The sequence below is a fragment of the Salvelinus fontinalis genome, chromosome 35, assembly GCF_029448725.1.
Source record: "Salvelinus fontinalis isolate EN_2023a chromosome 35, ASM2944872v1, whole genome shotgun sequence".
Classification (NCBI taxonomy): Eukaryota; Metazoa; Chordata; class Actinopteri; order Salmoniformes; family Salmonidae; genus Salvelinus; species Salvelinus fontinalis.
The window spans coordinates 37,064,780-37,089,706 of NC_074699.1; the positions used below are offsets into that span (position 1 = coordinate 37,064,780).

At 49.4% G+C, this 24,927-nt stretch overlaps 1 protein-coding gene across 1 annotated transcript; it reads left to right on the top strand.

Annotated features, from left to right (window-relative positions):
• Nucleotides 1–7,437: 7,437 nt before the first annotated feature.
• Nucleotides 7,438–8,283, top strand: LOC129834940 (uncharacterized protein slr1819-like). The gene has a single exon (XM_055900310.1). It carries the CDS (start codon nucleotides 7,438–7,440, stop codon nucleotides 8,281–8,283), a length of 846 nt encoding a protein of 281 aa, XP_055756285.1.
• Nucleotides 8,284–24,927: the final 16,644 nt, after the last annotated feature.

Sequence of the window (24,927 nt, forward strand, 5' to 3'; positions counted from 1 at the left end):
TTCTGAATACAGTGCAGTATGATATGGGTTCTGAATACAGTGCAGTATGATAGGGGTTCTGAATACAGTGCAGTATGATGTGGGTTGTGAATACAGTGCAGTATGATATGGGTTCTGAATACAGTGCAGTAAGATGTGGGTTCTGAATACAGTGCAGTATGATATGGGTTGTGAATACAGTGCAGTATGATATGGGTTCTGAATACAGTGCAGTATGATATGGGTTGTGAATACAGTGCAGTATGATAGGGGTTCTGAATACAGTGCAGTGTGATATGGGTTCTGAATACAGTGCAGTGTGATATGGGTTGTGAATACAGTGCAGTGTGATATGGGTTGTGAATACAGTGCAGTATGATAGGGGTTCTGAATACAGTGCAGTATGATGTGGGTTCTGTATACAGTGCAGTATGATATGGGTTCTGAATACAGTGCAGTATGATATGATATGGGTTCTGAATACAGTGCAGTATGATGTGGGTTCTGAATACAGTGCAGTATGATATGGGTTCTGAATACAGTGCAGTATGATATGGGTTCTGAATACAGTGCAGTATGATATGGGTTCTGAATACAGTGCAGTATGATAGGGGTTCTGAATACAGTGCAGTATGATATGGGTTCTGAATACAGTGCAGTATGATGTGGGTTCTGAATACAGTGCAGTATGATGTGGGTTCTGAATACAGTGCAGTATGATAGGGGTTCTGAATACAGTGCAGTATGATATGGGTTCTGAATACAGTGCAGTATGATATGGGTTCTGAATACAGTGCAGTATGATATGGGTTCTGAATACAGTGCAGTATGATATGGGTTCTGAATACAGTGCAGTATGATATGGGTTGTGAATACAGTGCAGTATGATATGGGTTGTGAATACAGTGCAGTATGATATGGGTTGTGAATACAGTGCAGTATGATGTGGGTTGTGAATACAGTGCAGTATGATGTGGGTTGTGAATACAGTGCAGTATGATGTGGGTTGTGAATACAGTGCAGTATCTAATGAGACACCATGCCATGTTCTTTGTGAAGCAGTTAGATTGAAGGTGTTTCCACCACTGCTGATTTCTTCAGTGTGTTGGTATTGTCCCGTAATGTAACCGGCCTATAGACATCTCTGATATAAAGTTATCGTCTGAGAAAGACATTGGATTAGCCGGAGACCAGATAGTTGTGGTGAATGTGTTAGAGACGCGCGTCGACGCCGACTGTAGCTGTCAGAGACCACATGACGCACGTGACAAGTTGGGCGGTTTCTACAGCGCTGCCACACACACACGCACACGCACACGCACACACACACACACACACACACACACACACACACACACACACACACACAAACTAACACACAAACCCACACACAATCACACAGCGTTGTGTGCTGTTATGTAAGCGGTTTCACAGTAATACAAGGCCTGAACACAACCCAGCCAGCATTATAAACAGATGAAGCATGTTACAGGAACACAGGCAGCATTATAAACAGATGAAGCATGTTACAGGAACACAGGCAGCATTATAAACAGATGAAGCATGTTACAGGAACACAGGCAGCATTATAAACAGATGAAGCATGTTGCAGGAACACAGGCAGCATTATAAACAGATGAAGCATGTTACAGGAACACAGGCAGCATTATAAACAGATGAAGCATGTTACAGGAACCCAGGCAGCATTATAAACAGTATATACCTGCGAATATTCAGAAAAACATTTAAGTTAAAATCAAATCAAATTTTATTTGTCACATACACATGGTTAGCAGATGTTATTGGTCACATGGTTAGCAGATGTTATTGGTCACATGGTTAGCAGATGTTAATGCGAGTGTAGCGAAATGCTTGTGCTTCTAGTTCTCGACAATGCAGTAATAACCAACGAGTAATCTAACCTGACAATTCCACAACTACTACCTTATACACACAAGTGTAAAGGGATAACTACGTCAGCCAATTAAAATGGCTAAAGTGTAAAGGGATAACTACGTCAGCCAATTAAAATGGCTGACGTAGTGGCACGTGATAAAACGCTACACGTTAGCTGTTCCCGTTAGATGACCTGGCACATTTAGCTGGCAGTGGTTATTTCCTGCAACGAATTCCGCATCAGCCTATCAAAGACCTTAGACTTTATATCCACCAACCAATGGTATTTCTTAAAATAGGTCGACTCGGCCAGTATTGCATCATGCATCCTTGACCGGGATTAGCTAATAACTTTCAAGATGGCGCCGATAGAGATGGCAGCTTCGCTTCTAGTCCTTACAAGTATTTCGCTACACTCGCAATAACATCTGCTGACCATGTGTATGTGACCAATAACATATGCTAACCATGTGTATGTGACCAATAACATCTGCTGACCATGTGTATGTGACCAATAACATCTGCTGACCATGTGTATGTGACCAATAACATCTGCTAACCATGTGACCAATAACATCTGCTAACCATGTGACCAATAACATCTGCTAACCATGTGACCAATAACATCTGCTAACCATGTGTATGTGACCACTAACATCTGCTAACCATGTGTATGTGACCAATAACATCTGCTAACCATGTGTATGTGACCAATAACATCTGCTAACCATGTGACCAATAACATCTGCTAACCATGTGACCAATAACATCTGCTAACCATGTGACCAATAACATCTGCTAACCATGTGACCAATAACATCTGCTAACCATGTGACCAATAACATGGCTGGGGGGGGGGGGGGGGGGGGGGGCTGAGGGGGGGAGGGAGGAGTGTCCAACGGAGGGGAGGGAGGAGTGTCCATACGGAGGGGAGGGAGGAGTGTCCAAACGGAGGGGAGGGAGGAGTGTCCATACGGAGGGGAGGGAGGAGTGTCCATACGGAGGGGAGGGAGGAGTGTCCAAACGGAGGGGAGGGAGGAGTGTCCATACGGAGGGGAGGGAGGAGTGTCCATACGGAGGGGAGGGAGGAGTGTCCAAACGGAGGGGAGGGAGGAGTGTCCAAACGGAGGGGAGGGAGGAGTGTCCAAACGGAGGGGAGGGAGGAGTGTCCATACGGAGGGGAGGGAGGACTGTCCAAATGGAGGGGAGGGAGGAGTGTCCAAATGGAGGGGAGGGAGGAGTGTCCAAATGGAGGGGAGGGATGAGTGTCCATACGGAGGGGAGGGAGGAGTGTCCATACGGAGGGGAGGGAGGAGTGTCCAAACGGAGGGGAGGGAGGAGTGTCCAAACGGAGGGGAGGGAGGAGTGTCCATACGGAGGGGAGGGAGGAGTGTCCATACGGAGGGGAGGGAGGAGTGTCCATACGGAGGGGAGGGATGAGTGTCCAAATGGAGGGGAGGGAGGAGTGTCCAAATGGAGGGGAGGGAGGAGTGTCCATACGGAGGGGAGGGAGGAGTGTCCAAATGGAGGGGAGGGAGGAGTGTCCAAATGGAGGGGAGGGATGAGTGTCCATACGGAGGGGAGGGAGGAGTGTCCATACGGAGGGGAGGGAGGAGTGTCCATACGGAGGGGAGGGAGGAGTGTCCATACGGAGGGGAGGGAGGAGTGTCCAAACGGAGGGGAGGGAGGAGTGTCCATACGGAGGGGAGGGAGGAGTGTCCATACGGAGGGGAGGGAGGAGTGTCCATACGGAGGGGAGGGAGGAGTGTCCAAACGGAGGGGAGGGAGGAGTGTCCAAACGGAGGGGAGGGAGGAGTGTCCATACGGAGGGGAGGGAGGACTGTCCAAATGGAGGGGAGGGAGGAGTGTCCAAATGGAGGGGAGGGATGAGTGTCCATACGGAGGGGAGGGAGGAGTGTCCATACGGAGGGGAGGGAGGAGTGTCCAAATGGAGGGGAGGGAGGAGTGTCCAAATGGAGGGGAGGGAGGAGTGTCCATACGGAGGGGAGGGAGGACTGTCCAAATGGAGGGGAGGGAGGAGTGTCCAAATGGAGGGGAGGGAGGAGTGTCCAAATGGAGGGGAGGGAGGAGTGTCCATACGGAGGGGAGGGAGGAGTGTCCAAACGGAGGGGAGGGAGGAGTGTCCATACGGAGGGGAGGAAGGAGTGTCCATACGGAGGGGAGGGATGAGTGTCCATACGGAGGGGAGGAAGGAGTGTCCAAATGGAAGGGAGGGAGGAGTGTCCATACGGAGGGGAGGGAGGAGTGTCCAAACGGAGGGGAGGGAGGAGTGTCCAAACGGAGGGGAGGGAGGAGTGTCCAAACGGAGGGGAGGGAGGAGTGTCCATACGGAGGGGAGGGAGGAGTGTCCAAATGGAGGGGAGGGAGGAGTGTCCAAACGGAGGGGAGGAGTGTCCATACGGAGGGGAGGGAGGAGTGTCCAAACGGAGGGGAGGGAGGAGTGTCCAAATGGAGGGGAGGGAGGAGTGTCCAAAGGAGGGGATGGAGGAGTGTCCAAAGGAGGGGATGGAGGAGTGTCCAAAGGAGGGGGTGGAGGAGTGTCCAACGGAGGGGATGGAAGAGTGTCCAACGGAGGGGATGGAGGAGTGTCCAAACGGAGGGGATGGAGGAGTGTCCAAACGGAGGGGAGGAGTGTCCAACGGAGGGGAGGGAGGAGTGTCCATACGGAGGGGATGGAGGAGTGTCCATACGGAGGGGATGGAGGAGTGTCCAAACGGAGGGGAGGAGTGTCCAAACGGAGGGGAGGAGTGTCCAAACGGAGGGGATGGAGGAGTGTCCAAACGGAGGGGAGGAGTGTCCATACGGAGGGGAGGGAGGAGTGTCCAACGGAGGGGAGGAGTGTCCAAACGGAGGGGAGGAGTGTCCAAACGGAGGGGAGGGAGGAGTGTCCAACGGAGGGGAGGGAGGAGTGTCCAACGGAGGGGAGGAGTGTCCAACGGAGGGGAGGGAGGGTCCAACGGAGGGGAGGGAGGGTCCAACGGAGGGGAGGGAGGAGTGTCCAACGGAGGGGAGGGAGGAGTGTCCAAACGGAGGGGATGGAGGAGTGTCAAACGGAGGGGAGGAGTGTCCAAACGGAGGGGAGGAGTGTCCAAACGGAGGGGAGGGAGGAGTGTCCAACGGAGGGGATGGAGGAGTGTCCAAACGGAGGGGATGGAGGAGTGTCCAAACGGAGGGGATGGAGGAGTGTCCAACGGAGGGGATGGAGGAGTGTCCAAACGGAGGGGATGGAGGAGTGTCCATACGGAGGGGAGGGAGGAGTGTCCAAACGGAGGGGAGGGAGGAGTGTCCAAACGGAGGGGAGGGAGGAGTGTCCATACGGAGGGGAGGAGTGTCCATACGGAGGGGAGGGAGGAGTGTCCAAACGGAGGGGATGGAGGAGTGTCCATACGGAGGGGAGGGAGGAGTGTCCATACGGAGCGGAGGAGCGTCCAAACGGAGGGGAGGAGTATCCATACGGAGGGAGGGAGGAGTGTCCATACGGAGGGGAGGGAGGAGTGTCCAAACGGAGGGGAGGGGAGGAGTGTCCAAATGGAGACAGAGCAGCGTGGTAAAAAAAAAAGGAAAATATTCTGTTTTATGATGTTCAGGGGGCTCGTCGTTTAGGGGCTCTTCATGATAACACAGAGCAGATACATCTGGCTGTAGTTTAGGGGCTCTTCATGATAACACAGAGCAGATACATCTGGCTGTAGTTTAGGGGCTCTTCATGATAACACAGAGCAGATACATCTGGCTGTAGTTTAGGGGCTCTTCATGATAACACAGAGCAGATACATCTGGCTGTAGTTTAGGGGCTCTTCATGATAACAGAGCAGATACATCTGGCTGTAGTTTAGGGGCTCTTCATGATAACACAGAGCAGATACATCTGGCTGTAGTTTAGGGGCTCTTCATGATAACACAGAGCAGATACATCTGGCTGTAGTTTAGGGGCCCTTCATGATAACACAGAGCAGATACATCTGGCTGTAGTTTAGGGGCTCTTCATGATAACACAGAGCAGATACATCTGGCTGTAGTTTAGGGGCTCTTCATGATAACACAGAGCAGATACATCTGGCTGTAGTTTAGGGGCTCTTCATGATAACACAGAGCAGATACATCTGGCTGTAGTTTAGGGGCTCTTCATGATAACACAGAGCAGATACATCTGGCTGTAGTTTAGGGGCTCTTCATGATAACACAGAGCAGATACATCTGGCTGTAGTTTAGGGGCTCTTCATGATAACACAGAACAGATACATCTGGCTGTAGTTTAGGGGCTCTTCATGATAACACAGAGCAGATACATCTGGCTGTAGTTTAGGGGCTCTTCATGATAACACAGAGCAGATACATCTGGCTGTCGTTTAGGGGCTCTTCATGATAACACAGAGCAGATACATCTGGCTGTCGTTTAGGGGCCCTTCATGTTGGCTAAACAACAAATGATGAAAGAAGTGACTCTGGCCTCAGAGTCAGCATAGCTCTCATACATACACACAAACAAACACACACAGGTGCACCCACACAGGCACGAACGCATAGACTCATTCAGAGACAGAAAGAGGGGGAGAGAGAGAGACAGAAAGAGGGGGAGAGAGAGAGACAGAAAGAGGGGGAGAGAGAGAGACAGAAAGAGGGGGAGAGAGAGAGACAGAAAGAGGGGGAGAGAGAGAGAGAGAGAGATAGAGAGAGAGAGAGAGAGAGAGAGAGAGAGAGAGAGAGAGACAGAGAGAGAGAGAGAGAGAGACAGAGAGAGAGAGAGAGAGAGAGATAGAGAGAGAGAGAGACAGAGAGAGAGAGAGAGAGAGAGACAGAGAGACAGAGAGACAGAGAGACAAAGAGAGAGAGAGAGAGAGAGTGAGGTCACAAACCTGTTCTACTAACACACTGAAGCCTCAGGACACGAACATCCAATCAATCAGAATAAAACAAATTACAACACAGTCTAAACAAAACTACATTGCTTAATGGGAAACACAAGCACAATGCAAAATGCAGTGCTATCTGGCCCTAAATCGACAGTACACCGTGGCTAACTATTTGACTATGGTTACTGATCAAAACCTTCGAAAAACCTTGACAAAGTACAGGCTCAGTGAGCACAGCCTTGCCATTGAGAAGGGTAGACACAGGAAAACCTGGCTCCCTGTAGAGGAAAGGCTGTGCAACCACTGCACAACAGCAGAACCTGAGACGGAGCTGCATTTCCTGACAAAATGTCAAAAATAGAAACAACTAGAGAGTGTCATTTCCCCAAATGTGAAACCCTTATTCAAGGTTTCAAAGACCTCTCTGATGAGAGGAGGCTACCCGTCCTGTTGGGGGAGGAAGCAGAGAGCTGTGGGTTGGCAGCGCACTACATTGCTGCCTGCCATAAGATGAGGGACAGTGTCTGACAGACCAATCAACCTACACATGTCCTCTACTGTATGTTTATTGTTATTGTTGAATGTATGGTTATTTTGACCCTTGGTTATTGTTGTTACTGTTGTCCCGATGACAACTTTGATTCTTATTATCTTAATATTATAAATATCCAAATTAAGCTTTGGCAATATGTACATTGTTACGCTGAACGGTACTCTACTGAACGGTACTCTGCTGAACGGTACCCTGCTGAACGGTACTCTGATGAACGGTACTCTGATGAACGGTACTCTGCTGAACGGTACTCTGATGAACGGTACTCTGATGAACGGTACTCTGATGAACGGTACTCTGATGAACGGTACTCTGCTGAACGGTACTCTGCTGAACGGTACCCTGCTGAACGGTACTCTGATGAACGGTACTCTGCTGAACGGTACTCTGATGAACGGTACTCTGCTGAACGGTACTCTGCTGAACGGTACTCTGCTGAACGGTACTCTGCTGAACGGTACTCTGATGAACGGTACTCTGATGAACGGTACTCTGATGAACGGTACTCTGATGAACGGTACTCTGCTGAACGGTACTCCGATGAACGGTACTCTGCTGAACGGTACTCTGCTGAACGGTACTCTACTGAACGGTACTCTGCTGAACGGTACTCTACTGAACGGTGCTCTACTGAACGGTACTCTGATGAACGGTACTCTGATGAACGGTACTCTGATGAACGGTGCTCTACTGAACGGTGCTCTGATGAACGGTACTCTGATGAACGGTACTCTACTGAACGGTGCTCTACTGAACGGTACTCTACTGAACGGTGCTCTACTGAACGGTACTCTACTGAACGGTACTCTACTGAACGGTGCTCTGCTGAACGGTACTCTGATGAACGGTACTCTGATGAACGGTACTCTACTGAACGGTACTCTACTGAACGGTACTCTGCTGAACGGTACTCTGCTGAACGGTGCTCTGATGAACGGTACTCTGATGAACGGTACTCTGATGAACGTATTTCTCTACTAGAGAATCAGCTCAGATGCTGTCTGACATTCTACTGAATGTATTTCTCTACTAGAGAATCAGCTCAGATGCTGTCTGACATTCTACTGAATGTATTTCTCTACTAGAGAATCAGCTCAGATGGTGTCTGACATTCTACTGAATGTATTTCTCTACTAGAGAATCAGCTCAGATGGTGTCTGACATTCTACTGAATGTATTTCTCTACTAGAGAATCAGCTCAGATGCTGTCTGACATTCTACTGAATGTATTTCTCTACTAGAGAATCAGCTCAGATGCTGTCTGACATTCTACTGAATGTATTTCTCTACTAGAGAATCAGCTCAGATGCTGTCTGACATTCTACTGAATGTATTTCTCTACTAGAGAATCAGCTCAGATGCAGTCTGACATTCTACTGAATATATTTCTCTACTAGAGAATCAGCTCAGATGCTGTCTGACATTCTACTGAATGTATTTCTCTACTAGAGAATCAGCTCCGATGCTGTCTGACATTCTACTGAATGTATTTCTCTACTAGAGAATCGGCTCAGATGCTGTCTGACATTCTACTGAATGTATTTCTCTACTAGAGAATCAGCTCAGATGGTGTCTGACATTCTACTGAATGTATTTCTCTACTAGAGAATCAGCTCAGATGGTGTCTGACATTCTACTGAATGTATTTCTCTACTAGAGAATCAGCTCAGATGGTGTCTGACATTCTACTGAATGTATTTCTCTACTAGAGAATCGGCTCAGATGCTGTCTGACATTCTACTGAATGTATTTCTCTACTAGAGAATCAGCTCAGATGGTGTCTGACATTCTACTGAATGTATTTCTCTACTAGAGAATCAGCTCAGATGCTGTCTGACATTCTACTGAATGTATTTCTCTACTAGAGAATCGGCTCAGATGGTGTCTGACATTCTACTGAATGTATTTCTCTACTAGAGAATCAGCTCAGATGCTGTCTGACATTCTACTGAATGTATTTCTCTACTAGAGAATCAGCTCAGATGCTGTCTGACATTCTACTGAATGTATTTCTCTACTAGAGAATCAGCTCAGATGGTGTCTGACATTCTACTGAATGTATTTCTCTACTAGAGAATCGGCTCAGATGCTGTCTGACATTCTACTGAATGTATTTCTCTACTAGAGAATCGGCTCAGATGGTGTCTGACATTCAGAGTAAAAAGGGGAAACAGGAAAAGAGGGGGAGGATTAATGTTGACCCCCCCATTGAGGACCACCCCAATGTGTGTGTGTGTGTGTGTGTTGTGGGTGTGTGCTAGTGTGTGTGTTTGTGGGTGTGTGCTAGTGTGTGTGTTTGTGTGTGTGTGTGTGTGTGTGTGCTAGTGTGTGTGTTTGTTAGTGTGTGTGTGTACTAGTGTGCGCTAGTGTGTGTGTGTTAGTGTGTGTGTGTGTGTGTGTGTGTGTGTGCTAGTGTGTGTGTGTGTGTGTGCTAGTGTGTGTGTTTGTTAGTGTGTGTGTACTAGTGTGCGTTAGTGTGTGTGTGTGTTAGTGTGTTTGTGTTCGTGTGCTAGTGTGTGTGTGTGTGTGTGTGCTAGTGTGTGTGTGTGTGTGTGTGTGTGTGTGTGTGTGTGTGTGTGTGTGTGTGTGTGTGTGTGTGTGTGTGTGTGTGTGTGTGTGTGTGTGTGTGTGTGTGTGTGTGTGTGTGTGTGTGTGTGTGTGTGTGTGTGTAAGAACCAGTGTCTGCTAGCGTGTGTGTGTGTGTGTTAGTGTTTGTGTTTGTGTTCGTGTGCTAGTGTGTGTGTGTGTGTGTGTGTGTGTGTGTGTGTGTGTGTGTGTGTGTGTGTGTGTGTGTGTGTGTGTGTGTGTGTGTGTGTGTGTGTGTGTGTGTGTGTGTGTGTGTGTGCTAGCGTGTGTGTGTGTGTGTAAGAACCAGTGTGTGTGTGTTGATTGCAGACGGCGGTGTGTAATATATCTGTTGCCATGGCAGTGATTGACGAGCATCCTGACAGTGAAGTCTGTGTGTTTGCGCTCGGGAGGGATAACAACACGACAATACAAAGAAACAGAGTTGACACAGCAGCCTTGATACAGGCCTCAGTACAGTGTGTGGTTGACAGACAGACAGACAGAGACAGACAGAGACACAGAGATACAGAGACAGAAAGAGACACAGAGACAGAGACATACAGAGAGAGACAGAGACAGACAGAGACACAGAGACAGACAGAGACAGAAAGAGACAGAAAGAGACACAGAGACAGACAGAGACACAGAGACAGACAGAGACAGACAGAGACAGACAGAGACAGACAGAGACAGACAGACAGAGACAGACAGAGACAGAGACAGACAGAGACACAGAGACAGACAGAGACAGACAGAGACACAGAGACAGACAGAGACACAGAGACAGACAGAGACACAGAGACAGACAGAGACAGACAGAGACAGACAGAGACAGACAGAGACACAGAGAGACACAGAGACACCGAGAGAGACAGAGACAGACACACAACCATAAACAAGCACAGGTCATCTCCTTCTCCACTGATGGAAAAACATCACTTTCAACATCATTTGTCCTTCAAACTAAAGTTAGCAGTAACTTCCCCCAGAACAGGCCATCAGCTCAGCATCGATAACAAGACGGAAAACTTTCCCACTTTCTACCCCCAGTCTCCACACTCCCTCTCCCCTCTCTCCCCACAGACCGTTACTCTCCAAGGACGGCATCCAGCACCAAAAACAGGAGAGAATTCGAGTAATGAAGCCTTCAGAACATCCACAAAAACATCCACAGAGGATGTTAGAACGGTGCCTTGGGAGGCACACACTGTGGAGTACACACACACACACACACACACACACACACACACACACACACACACACACACACACACACACACACACACACACACACACACACACACACACACACACACACACACACACACACACACACACACACACACACACACACACACACACACACACACACACACACACACACACACAACTCATCCCTGCTCCATCATATAAAATCGTATCATATCTTTAGAGAATCTCTGAAGGCTGCTGGGTCGTGATGTCATTCATAGTGAAACACGACAGAACCTCTAGGGTCGTGATGTCATTCATAGTGAAACACGACAGAACCTCTAGGGTCGTGATGTCATTCATAGTGAAACACGACAGAACCTCTAGGGTCGTGATGTCATTCATAGTGAAACACGACAGAACCTCTAGGGTCGTGATGTCATTCATAGTGAAACACGACAGAACCTCTAGGGTCGTGATGTCATTCATAGTGAAACACGACAGAACCTCTAGGGTCGTGATGTCATTCATAGTGAAACACGACAGAACCTCTAGGGTCGTGATGTCATTCATAGTGAAACACGACAGAACATCTACACTACAACAGATGCCAGAGAGATCAGAGAACACATCTGGGGTGGTAGGAGCAAAGCCTGGATTGCTATGATACCCTGTCCATAGACAGAGTAAGGAAACCAATGTCATTTTGAAATTTGGGTGAACTGTCCCTTTAAATAAGCATGGCCTCACTCTCACACGGTTGGTCCAGTCTCTCCAACTTCCTCTCTCCAGGGACCATGTGACCTGGTGAATAGATGTCCTCCTCAGAGATCCAGTCTATCCAACTTCCTCTCTCCAGGGACCATGTGACCTGGTGAATAGATGTCCTCCTCAGAGATCCAGTCTCTCCAACTCCCTCTCTCCAGGGGGGATGGACCATGTGACCTGGTGAACAGATGTCCTCCTCAGAGATCCAGTCTCTCCAACTCCCTCTCTCCAGGGGGGATGGACCATGTGACCTGGTGAATAGATTTGTAAGTCGCTCTGGATAAGAGCGTCTGCTAAATGACTTAAATGTAAATGTAAATGTAGATGTCCTCCTCAGAGATCCAGTCTCTCCAACTCCCTCTCTCCAGGGGGGATGGACCATGTGACCTGGTGAATAGATGTCCTCCTCAGAGATCCAGTCTATCCAACTCCCTCTCTCCAGGGGGGATGGACCATGTGACCTGGTGAATAGATGTCCTCCTCAGAGATCCAGTCTCTCCAACTCCCTCTCTCCAGGGGGGATGGACCATGTGACCTGGTGAACAGATGTCCTCCTCAGAGATCCAGTCTCTCCAACTTCCTCTCTCCAGGGGGGATGGACCATGTGACCTGGTGAATAGATTTGTAAGTCGCTCTGGATAAGAGCGTCTGCTAAATGACTTAAATGTAAATGTAAATGTAGATGTCCTCCTCAGAGATCCAGTCTATCCAACTCCCTCTCTCCAGGGGGGATGGACCATGTGACCTGGTGAATAGATGTCCTCCTCAGAGATCCAGTCTCTCCAACTCCCTCTCTCCAGGGACCATGTGACCTGGTGAATAGATGTCCTCCTCAGAGATCCAGTCTCTCCAACTCCCTCTCTCCAGGGGGGATGGACCATGTGACCTGGTGAATAGATGTCCTCCTCAGAGATCCAGTCTCTCCAACTCCCTCTCTCCAGGGACCATGTGACCTGGTGAATAGATGTCCTCCTCAGAGATCCAGTCTCTCCAACTCCCTCTCTCCAGGGGGGATGGACCATGTGACCTGGTGAATAGATGTCCTCCTCAGAGATCCAGTCTCTCCAACTCCCTCTCTCCAGGGGGGATGGACCATGTGACCTGGTGAATAGATTTGTAAGTCGCTCTGGATAAGAGCGTCTGCTAAATGACTTAAATGTAAATGTAAATGTAGATGTCCTCCTCAGAGATCCAGTCTATCCAACTCCCTCTCTCCAGGGGGGATGGACCATGTGACCTGGTGAATAGATGTCCTCCTCAGAGATCCAGTCTCTCCAACTCCCTCTCTCCAGGGACCATGTGACCTGGTGAATAGATGTCCTCCTCAGAGATCCAGTCTCTCCAACTCCCTCTCTCCAGGGGGGATGGACCATGTGACCTGGTGAATAGATGTCCTCCTCAGCGATCCAGTCTCTCCAACTCCCTCTCTCCAGGGGGGATGGACCATGTGACCTGGTGAATAGATGTCCTCCTCAGAGATCCAGTCTCTCCAACTCCCTCTCTCCAGGGGGGATGGACCATGTGACCTGGTGAATAGATTTGTAAGTCGCTCTGGATAAGAGCGTCTGCTAAATGACTTAAATGTAAATGTAAATGTAGATGTCCTCCTCAGAGATCCAGTCTATCCAACTCCCTCTCTCCAGGGGGGATGGACCATGTGACCTGGTGAATAGATGTCCTCCTCAGAGATCCAGTCTCTCCAACTCCCTCTCTCCAGGGAGGATGGACCATGTGACCTGGTGAATAGATGTCCTCCTCAGAGATCCAGTCTCTCCAACTCCCTCTCTCCAGGGGGGATGGACCATGTGACCTGGTGAATAGATGTCCTCCTCAGAGATCCAGTCTCTCCAACTCCCTCTCTCCAGGGGGGATGGACCATGTGACCTGGTGAATAGATGTCCTCCTCAGAGATCCAGTCTCTCCAACTCCCTCTCTCCAGGGGGGATGGATCATGTGACCTGGTGAATAAATGTCATCCTAAGAGATCCAGTGAACCACCGCTACCCAGAGTAACCAGCACACACAGGTTCTCTGCTCCCTATTCCACTGCCGTTCCTCTCCTATTCCACTGCCGTCCCTCTCCTATTCCACTGCCGAGTCCCTCTCCTATTCCACTGCCGAGTCCCTCTCCTATTCCACTGCCGAGTCCCTCTCCTATTCCACTGCCGAGTCCCTCTCCTATTCCACTGCCGAGTCCCTCTCCTATTCCACTGCCGAGTCCCTCTCCTATTCCACTGCCGAGTCCCTCTCCTAATCTACTGCCGTCCCTCTCCTATTCCACTGCCGAGTCCCTCTCCTATTCTACTGCCGTCCCTCTCCTATTCCACTGCCGAGTCCCTCTCCTATTCCACTGCCGAGTCCCTCTCCTATTCCACTGCCGAGTCCCTCTCCTATTCCACTGCCGTCCCTCTCCTATTCCACTGCCGAGTCCCTCTCCTATTCCACTGCCGAATCCCTCTCCTATTCCACTGCCGTCCCTCTCCTATTCCACTGCCGTCCCTCTCCTATGCTACTGCCGAGTACCTCTCCTATTCCACTGCCGAGTCCCTCTCCTATTCCACTGCCGAGTCCCTCTCCTATTCCACTGCCGAGTCCCTCTCCTATTCCACTGCCGAATCCCTCTCCTATTCCACTGCCGTCCCTCTCCTATTCCACTGCCGTACCTCTCCTATTCCACTGCCGAGTACCTCTCCTATTCCACTGCCGAGTCCCTCTCCTATTCCACTGCCGAGTCCCTCTCCTATTCCACTGCCGAGTCCCTCTCCTATTCCACTACCGTCCCTCTCCTATTCCACTACCGTCCCTCTCCTATTCCACTACCGTCCCTCTCCTATTCCACTGCCGAGCCCCTCTCCTATTCCACTGCCGTCCCTCTCCTATTCCACTGCCGTCCCTCTCCTATTCCACTGCCGTCCCTCTCCTATTCCACTGCCGTCCCTCTCCTATTCCACTGCCGTCCCTCTCCTATTCCACTATCGTCCCTCTCCTATTCCAATGCCGTCCCTCTCCTATTCCACTGCCGTCCCGCTCCTATTCCACTGCCGAGTCCCTCTCCTATTCCACTGCCGAGTCCCTCTCCTATTCCACTGCCGAGTCCCTCTCCTATTCCAATGCCGTCCCTCTCCTATTCCACTGCCGTCCCTCTCCTATTCCAATGCCGAGTCCCTCTCCTATTCCAATGCCGAGTCCCTCTCCTATTCCAATGCCGTCCCTCTCCTATTCCACTGCCGAGTCCCTCTCCTATTCCACTGCCGAGTCCCTCTCCTATTCCACTGCCGAGTCCCTCTCCTATTCCACTGCCGAGTCCCTCTCCTATTCCACTGCCGAGTCCCTCTCCTATTCCACTGCCGAGTCCCTCTCCTATTCCACTGCCGAGTCCCTCTCCTATTCCACTGCCGAGTCCCTCTCCTATTCCACTGCCGAGTCCCTCTCCTATTCCACTGCCGAGTCCCTCTCCTATTCCACTGCCGCCCCTCTCCTATTCCACTGCCGTCCCTCTCCTATTCCACTACCGTCCCTCTCCTATTCCACTGCCGTCCCTCTCCTATTCCACTGCCGTCCCTCTCCTATTCCACTGCCGTCCCTCTCCTATTCCACTGCCGTCCCTCTCCTATTCCACTACCGTCACTCTCCTATTCCACTACCGTCCCTCTCCTATTCCACTGCCGTCCTTCTCCTATTCCACTGCCGAGTCCCTCTCCTAACCTACTGTCGTCTCTCTCCTATTCCACTACCGTCCCTCTCCTATTCCACTGCCGTCCCTCTCCTATTCCACTGCCGTCCCTCTCCTATTCCACTGCCGAGTCCCTCTCCTATTCCACTGCCGAGTCCCTCTCCTATTCCACTGCCGAGTCCCTCTCCTATTCCACTGCCGAGTCCCTCTCCTATTCCACTGCCGAGTCCCTCTCCTATTCCACTGCCGAGTCCCTCTCCTATTCAACTGCCGAGTCCCTCTCCTATTCCACTGCCGAGTCCCTCTCCTATTCCACTGCCGAGTCCCTCTCCTATTCCACTGCCGTCCCTCTCCTATTCCACTACCGTCACTCTCCTATTCCACTGCCGTCCCTCTCCTATTCCACTGCCGTCCTTCTCCTATTCCACTGCCGAGTCCCTCTCCTAACCTACTGTCGTCTCTCTCCTATTCCACTACCGTCCCTCTCCTATTCCACTGCCGTCCCTCTCCTATTCCACTGCCGTCCCTCTCCTATTCCACTGCCGAGTCCCTCTCCTATTCCACTGCCGAGTCCCTCTCCTATTCCACTGCCGAGTCCCTCTCCTATTCCACTGCCGAGTCCCTCTCCTATTCCACTGCCGAGTCCCTCTCCTATTCCACTGCCGAGTCCCTCTCCTATTCCACTGCCGAGTCCCTCACCTATTCCACTGCCGAGTCCCTCTCCTATTCCACTGCCGAGTCCCTCTCCTATTCCACTGCCGAGTCCCTCTCCTATTCCACTGCCGAGTCCCTCTTCTATTCCACTGCCGAGTCCCTCTTCTATTCCACTGCCGAGTCCCTCTCCTATTCCACTGCCGAGTCCCTCTCCTATTCCACTGCCGAGTCCCTCTCCTATTCCACTGCCGAGTCCCTCACCTATTCCACTGCCGTCCCTCTCCTATTCCACTGCCGTCCCTCTCCTATTCCACTGCCGAGTCCCTCTCCTATTCCACTGCCGAGTCCCTCTCCTATTCCACTGCCGAGTCCCTCTCCTATTCCACTGCCGAGTCCCTCTCCTATTCCACTGTCGTCCCTCTCCTATTCCACTGCCGAGTCCCTCTCCTATTCCACTGCCGAGTCCCTCTCCTATTCCACTGCCGAGTCCCTCTCCTATTCCACTGCCGTCCCTCTCCTATTCCACTGCCGAGTCCCTCTCTGTGTGTGCGCCTTTCCCTGCTCATCATCATCGTCATCAAACCTCCATTCTACTGCTGTCACCGTACTAACGTCATCAAACCTCCATTCTACTACTGTCACCGTACTAACGTCATCAAACCTCCATTCTACTGCTGTCACCGTACTAACGTCATCAAACCTCCATTCTACTGCTGTCACCGTACTGACGTCATCAAACCTCCATTCTACTGCTGTCACCGTACTAACGTCATCAAACCTCCATTCTACTGCTGTCACCGTACTGACGTCATCAAACCTCCATTCTACTGCTGTCCCCGTACTAACGTCATCAAACCTCCATTCTACTGCTGTCCCCGTACTGACGTCACCAAACCTCCATTCTACTGCTGTCACCGTACTAACGTCATCAAACCTCCATTCTACTGCTGTCACCGTACTGACGTCATCAAACCTCCATTCTACTGCTGTCCCCGTACTAACGTCATCAAACCTCCATTCTACTGCTGTCACCGTACTAACGTCACCAAACCTCCATTCTACTGCTGTCCCTGTACTAACGTCATCAAACCTCCATTCTACTGCTGTCACCGTACTAACGTCACCAAACCTCCATTCTACTGCTGTCACCGTACTAACGTCATCAAACCTCCATTCTACTGCTGTCCCCGTACTAACGTCATCAAACCTCCATTCTACTGCTGTCACCGTACTAACGTCATCAAACCTCCATTCTACTGCTGTCCCCGTACTAACGTCATCAAACCTCCATTCTACTGCTGTCACCGTACTAACGTCATCAAACCTCCATTCTACTGCTGTCCCCGTACTGACGTCATCAAACCTCCATTCTACTGCTGTCACCGTACTAACGTCATCAAACCTCCATTCTACTGCTGTCACCGTACTGACGTCATCAAACCTCCATTCTACTGCTGTCACCGTACTAACGTCACCAAACCTCCATTCTACTGCTGTCACCGTACTGACGTCATCAAACCTCCATTCTACTACTGTCACCGTACTAACGTCATCAAACCTCCATTCTACTGCTGTCACCGTACTAACGTCATCAAACCTCCATTCTACTGCTGTCCCCGTACTGACGTCATCAAACCTCCATTCTACTGCTGTCACCGTACTGACGTCATCAAACCTCCATTCTACTGCTGTCTCCGTACTAACGTCATCAAACCTCCATTCTACTGCTGTCACCGTACTAACGTCATCAAACCTCCATTCTACTGCTGTCACCGTACTAACGTCATCAAACCTCCATTCTACTGCTGTCACCGTACTAACGTCATCAAACCTCCATTCTACTGCTGTCACCGTACTAACGTCATCAAACCTCCATTCTACTGCTGTCACCGTACTAACGTCATCAAACCTCCATTCTACTGCTGTCACCGTACTAACGTCATCAAACCTCCATTCTACTGCTGTCACCGTACTAACGTCATCAAACCTCCATTCTACTGCTGTCACCGTACTAACGTCATCAAACCTCCATTCTACTGCTGTCCCCGTACTAACGTCATCAAACCTCCATTCTACTGCTGTCCCCGTACTAACGTCATCAAACCTCCATTCTACTGCTGTCCCCGTACTAACGTCATCAAACCTCCATTCTACTACTGTCACCGTACTGACGTCATCAAACCTCCATTCTACTGCTGTCACCGTACTAACGTCATCAAACCTCCATTCTACTGCTGTCACCGTACTGACGTCATCAAACCTCCATTCTACTACTGTCACCGTACTGACGTCATCAAACCTCCATTCTACTGCTGTCACCGTACTAACGTCATCAAACCTCCATTCTACTGCTGTCACCGTACTAACGTCATCAAACCTCCATTCTACTGCTGTCACCGTACTAACGTCATCAAACCTCCATTCTACTGCTGTCTCCGTACTAACGTCATCAAACCTCCATTCTACTGCTGTCCCCGTACTAACGTCATCAAACCTCCATTCTACTGCTGTCACCGTACTAACGTCATCAAACCTCCATTCTACTGCTGTCACCGTACTAACGTCATCAAACCTCCATTCTACTGCTGTCACCGTACTAACGTCATCAAACCTCCATTCTACTGCTGTCACCGTACTAACGTCATCAAACCTCCATTCTACTGCTGTCACCGTACTAACGTCATCAAACCTCCATTCTACTGCTGTCACCGTACTAACGTCATCAAACCTCCATTCTACTGCTGTCACCGTACTAACGTCATCAAACCTCCATTCTACTGCTGTCCCCGTACTAACGTCATCAAACCTCCATTCTACTGCTGTCCCCGTACTAACGTCATCAAACCTCCATTCTACTGCTGTCACCGTACTAACGTCATCAAACCTCCATTCTACTGCTGTCTCCGTACTAACGTCATCAAACCTCCATTCTACTGCTGTCACCGTACTAACGTCATCAAACCTCCATTCTACTGCTGTCACCGTACTAACGTCATCAAACCTCCATTCTACTGCTGTCACCGTACTAACGTCATCAAACCTCCATTCTACTGCTGTCACCGTACTAACGTCATCAAACCTCCATTCTACTGCTGTCACCGTACTAACGTCATCAAACCTCCATTCTACTGCTGTCACCGTACTAACGTCATCAAACCTCCATTCTACTGCTGTCCCCGTACTAACGTCATCAAACCTCCATTCTACTGCTGTCCCCGTACTAACGTCATCAAACCTCCATTCTACTGCTGTCACCGTACTAACGTCATCAAACCTCCATTCTACTGCTGTCTCCGTACTAACGTCATCAAACCTCCATTCTACTGCTGTCACCGTACTAACGTCATCAAACCTCCATTCTACTGCTGTCACCGTACTAACGTCATCAAACCTCCATTCTACTGCTGTCACCGTACTAACGTCATCAAACCTCCTTTCTACTGCTGTCACCGTACTAACGTCATCAAACCTCCATTCTACTGCTGTCACCGTACTAACGTCATCAAACCTCCATTCTACTGCTGTCACCGTACTAACGTCATCAAACCTCCATTCTACTGCTGTCACCGTACTAACGTCATCAAACCTCCATTCTACTGCTGTCACCGTACTAACGTCATCAAACCTCCATTCTACTGCTGTCACCGTACTAACGTCATCAAACCTCCATTCTACTGCTGTCCCCGTACTAACGTCATCAAACCTCCATTCTACTGCTGTCACCGTACTAACGTCATCAAACCTACATTCTACTGCTGTCACCGTACTAACGTCATCAAACCTCCATTCTACTGCTGTCACCGTACTGACGTCATCAAACCTCCATTCTACTGCTGTCCCCGTACTGACGTCACCAAACCTCCATTCTACTGCTGTCACCGTACTGACGTCATCAAACCTCCATTCTACTACTGTCACCGTACTAACGTCATCAAACCTCCATTCTACTGCTGTCACCGTACTAACGTCATCAAACCTCCATTCTACTGCTGTCACCGTACTGACGTCATCAAACCTCCATTCTACTGCTGTCCCCGTACTAACGTCATCAAACCTCCATTCTACTGCTGTCCCCGTACTGACGTCATCAAACCTCCATTCTACTGCTGTCACCGTACTAACGTCATCAAACCTCCATTCTACTGCTGTCACCGTACTGACGTCATCAAACCTCCATTCTACTGCTGTCCCCGTGCTAACGTCATCAAACCTCCATTCTACTGCTGTCACCGTACTGACGTCATCAAACCTCCATTCTACTGCTGTCACCGTACTAACGTCATCAAACCTCCATTCTACTGCTGTCACCGTACTGACGTCATCAAACCTCCATTCTACTGCTGTCCCCGTACTAACGTCATCAAACCTCCATTCTACTGCTGTCACCGTACTAACGTCATCAAACCTCCATTCTACTACTGTCACCGTACTAACGTCATCAAACCTCCATTCTACTGCTGTCACCGTACTAACGTCATCAAACCTCCATTCTACTGCTGTCACCGTACTGACGTCATCAAACCTCCATTCTACTGCTGTCACCGTACTAACGTCATCAAACCTCCATTCTACTGCTGTCACCGTACTAACGTCATCAAACCTCCATTCTACTGCTGTCACCGTACTGACGTCATCAAACCTCCATTCTAGTGCTGTCACCGTACTAACGTCATCAAACCTCCATTCTACTGCTGTCACCGTACTAACGTCATCAAACCTCCATTCTACTGCTGTCACCGAACTAACGTCATCAAACCTCCATTCTACTGCTGTCACCGTACTAACGTCATCAAACCTCCATTCTACTGCTGTCACCGTACTGACGTCATCAAACCTCCATTCTACTGCTGTCACCGTACTAACGTCATCAAACCTCCATTCTACTGCTGTCACCGTACTGACGTCATCAAACCTCCATTCTACTGCTGTCACCATAACTAACGTCACCAAACCTCCATTCTACTGCTGTCACCGTACTGACGTCATCAAACCTCCATTCTACTGCTGTCACCGTACTGACGTCATCAAACCTCCATTCTACTGCTGTCACCGTACTAACGTCATCAAACCTCCATTCTACTGCTGTCACCGTACTAACGTCATCAAACCTCCATTCTACTGCTGTCACCGTACTAACGTCATCAAACCTCCATTCTACTGCTGTCACCGTACTAACGTCATCAAACCTCCATTCTACTGCTGTCACCGTACTGACGTCATCAAACCTCCATTCTACTGCTGTCACCGTACTAACGTCATCAAACCTCCATTCTACTGCTGTCACCGTACTGACGTCATCAAACCTCCATTCTACTGCTGTCACCGTACTAACGTCATCAAACCTCCATTCTACTGCTGTCACCGTACTGACGTCATCAAACCTCCATTCTACTGCTGTCACCATAACTAACGTCACCAAACCTCCATTCTACTGCTGTCACCGTACTGACGTCATCAAACCTCCATTCTACTGCTGTCACCGTACTAACGTCATCAAACCTCCATTCTACTGCTGTCACCGTACTAACGTCATCAAACCTCCATACTACTGCTGTCACCGTACTGACGTCATCAAATCTCCATTCTACTGCTGTCACCGTACTGACGTCATCAAACCTCCATTCTACTGCTGTCCCCGTACTGACGTCACCAAACCTCCATTCTACTGCTGTCACCGTACTAACGTCATCAAACCTCCATTCTACTGCTGTCACCGTACTGACGTCATCAAACCTCCATTCTACTGCTGGCACCGTACTAACGTCATCAAACCTCCATTCTACTGCTGTCACCGTACTAACGTCATCAAACCTCCATTCTACTGCTGTCACCGTACTGACGTCATCAAACCTCCATTCTACTGCTGTCCCCATACTAACGTCATCAAACCTCCATTCTACTGCTGTCCCCGTACTGACGTCATCAAACCTCCATTCTACTGCTGTCACCGTACTGACGTCATCAAACCTCCATTCTACTGCTGTCACCGTACTGACGTCATCAAACCTCCATTCTACTGCTGTCATCGTACTAACGTCATCAAACCTCCATTCTACTGCTGTCACCGTACTAACGTCATCAAACCTCCATTCTACTGCTGTCACCGTACTAACGTCATCAAACCTCCATTCTACTGCTGTCACCGTACTAACGTCATCAAACCTCCATTCTACTGCTGTCACCGTACTAACGTCATCAAACCTCCATTCTACTGCTGTCACCGTACTAACGTCATCAAACCTCCATTCTACTGCTGTCCCCGTACTAACGTCATCAAACCTCCATTCTACTGCTGTCCCCGTACTGACGTCATCAAACCTCCATTCTACTGCTGTCACCATAACTAACGTCAACAAACCTCCATTCTACTGCTGTCACCGTACTAACGTCATCAAACCTCCATTCTAGTGCTGTCCCCGTACTGACGTCATCAAACCTCCATTCTACTGCTGTCACCATAACTAACGTCATCAAACCTACATTCTACTGCTGTCACCGTACTGACGTCATCAAACCTCCATTCTACTGCTGTCCCCGTACTGACGTCATCAAACCTCCATTCTACTGCTGTCACCGTACTAACGTCATCAAACCTCCATTCTACTGCTGTCACCGTACTAACGTCATCAAACCTCCATTCTACTGCTGTCACCGTACTGACGTCACCAAACCTCCATTCTACTGCTGTCACCGTACTGACGTCATCAAACCTCCATTCTACTGCTGTCACCGTACTAACGTCATCAAACCTCCATTCTACTGCTGTCCCCGTACTAACGTCATCAAACCTCCATTCTACTGCTGTCACCGTACTAACGTCATCAAACCTCCATTCTACTGCTGTCACCGTACTGACGTCATCAAACCTCCATTCTACTGCTGTCACCGTACTGACGTCATCAAACCTCCATTCTACTGCTGTCACCGTACTAACGTCATCAAACCTCCATTCTACTACTGTCACCGAACTAACATCATCAAACCTCCATTCTACTGCTGTCACCGTACTGACGTCATCAAACCTCCATTCTACTGCTGTCACCGTACTAACGTCACCAAACCTCCATTCTACTGCTGTCACCGTACTAACGTCATCAAACCTCCATTCTACTGCTGTCACCGTACTGACGTCATCAAACCTCCATTCTACTGCTGTCACCGTACTGACGTCACCAAACCTCCATTCTACTGCTGTCACCGTACTAACGTCATCAAACCTCCATTCTACTGCTGTCACCGTACTGACGTCATCAAACCTCCATTCTACTGCTGTCACCGTACTAACGTCATCAAACCTCCATTCTACTGCTGTCACCGTACTAACGTCATCAAACCTCCATTCTACTGCTGTCACCGTACTGACGTCATCAAACCTCCATTCTACTGCTGTCCCCGTACTAACGTCATCAAACCTCCATTCTACTGCTGTCACCGTACTGACGTCATCAAACCTCCATTCTACTGCTGTCACCGTACTAACGTCATCAAACCTCCATTCTACTGCTGTCACCGTACTGACGTCATCAAACCTCCATTCTACTGCTGTCACCGTACTGACGTCATCAAACCTCCATTCTACTGCTGTCACCGTACTGACGTCATCAAACCTCCATTCTACTGCTGTCACCGTACTAACGTCATCAAACCTCCATTCTACTGCTGTCACCGTACTAACGTCATCAAACCTCCATTCTACTGCTGTCACCGTACTAACGTCATCAAACCTCCATTCTACTGCTGTCACCGTACTAACGTCATCAAACCTCCATTCTACTGCTGTCACCGTACTAACGTCATCAAACCTCCATTCTACTGCTGTCCCCAAACGGCTGGCAGTGGCACCCCGTGATGGGGCAAGTTCTTCATCACTGAAATCCTACTGTTCACAGTCCTTGAGTGAAATGTGTGAATTGCAATTCAGTTTATTTCCTAAAATGGGGAGTTGACATGGAATCAACACGAATATGACTCACAGGATCCACAGACAGACTGGGTCACATCAGAACCAATCCAATTGGGAGTCCCCTGCATTGACAGACTGGGTCATATCAGAACCAATCCAATGGGAAGTCCCCTGCATTGACAGACTGGGTCATATCAGAACCAATCCAATTGGAAGTTCTCTGCATTGACAGACTGGGTCATATCAGAACCAATCCAATGGGAAGTTCTCTGCATTGACAGACTGGGTCATATCAGAACCAATCCAATGGGAAGTCCCCTGCATTGACAGACTGGGTCATATCAGAACCAATCCAATGGGAAGTTCTCTGCATTGACAGACTGGGTCATATCAGAACCAATCCAATGGGAAGTCCCCTGCATTGACAGACTGGGTCATATCAGAACCAATCCAATGGGAAGTTCTCTGCATTGACAGACTGGGTCATATCAGAACCAATCCAATGGGACGTCCCCTGCATTGACAGACTGGGTCATATCAGAACCAATCCAATGGGAAGTCCCCTTCATCGACAGACTGGATTATATTATATCAGAACCAATCCAATGGGAAGTCCCCTGCATCGACAGACTGGGTCACATCAGAACCAATCCAATGGGAAGTTCTCTGCATTGACAGACGGGATTATGTGATCCAATCAGGTTCAGAGGCAGTATAAACAGACCATCAGGTTCAGAGGCAGTATAAACAGACCATCAGGTTCAGAGGCAGTATAAACAGACCATCAGGAACAGAGGCAGTATAAACAGACCATCAGGATCAGAGGCAGTATAAACAGACCATCAGGATCAGAGGCAGTATAAACAGA

Coding starts and splice junctions, on each gene's coding strand:
- LOC129834940 (XM_055900310.1), top strand. CDS start 7,438: ATGTACATTGTTACGCTGAACGGTACTCTACTGAACGGTACTCTGCTG.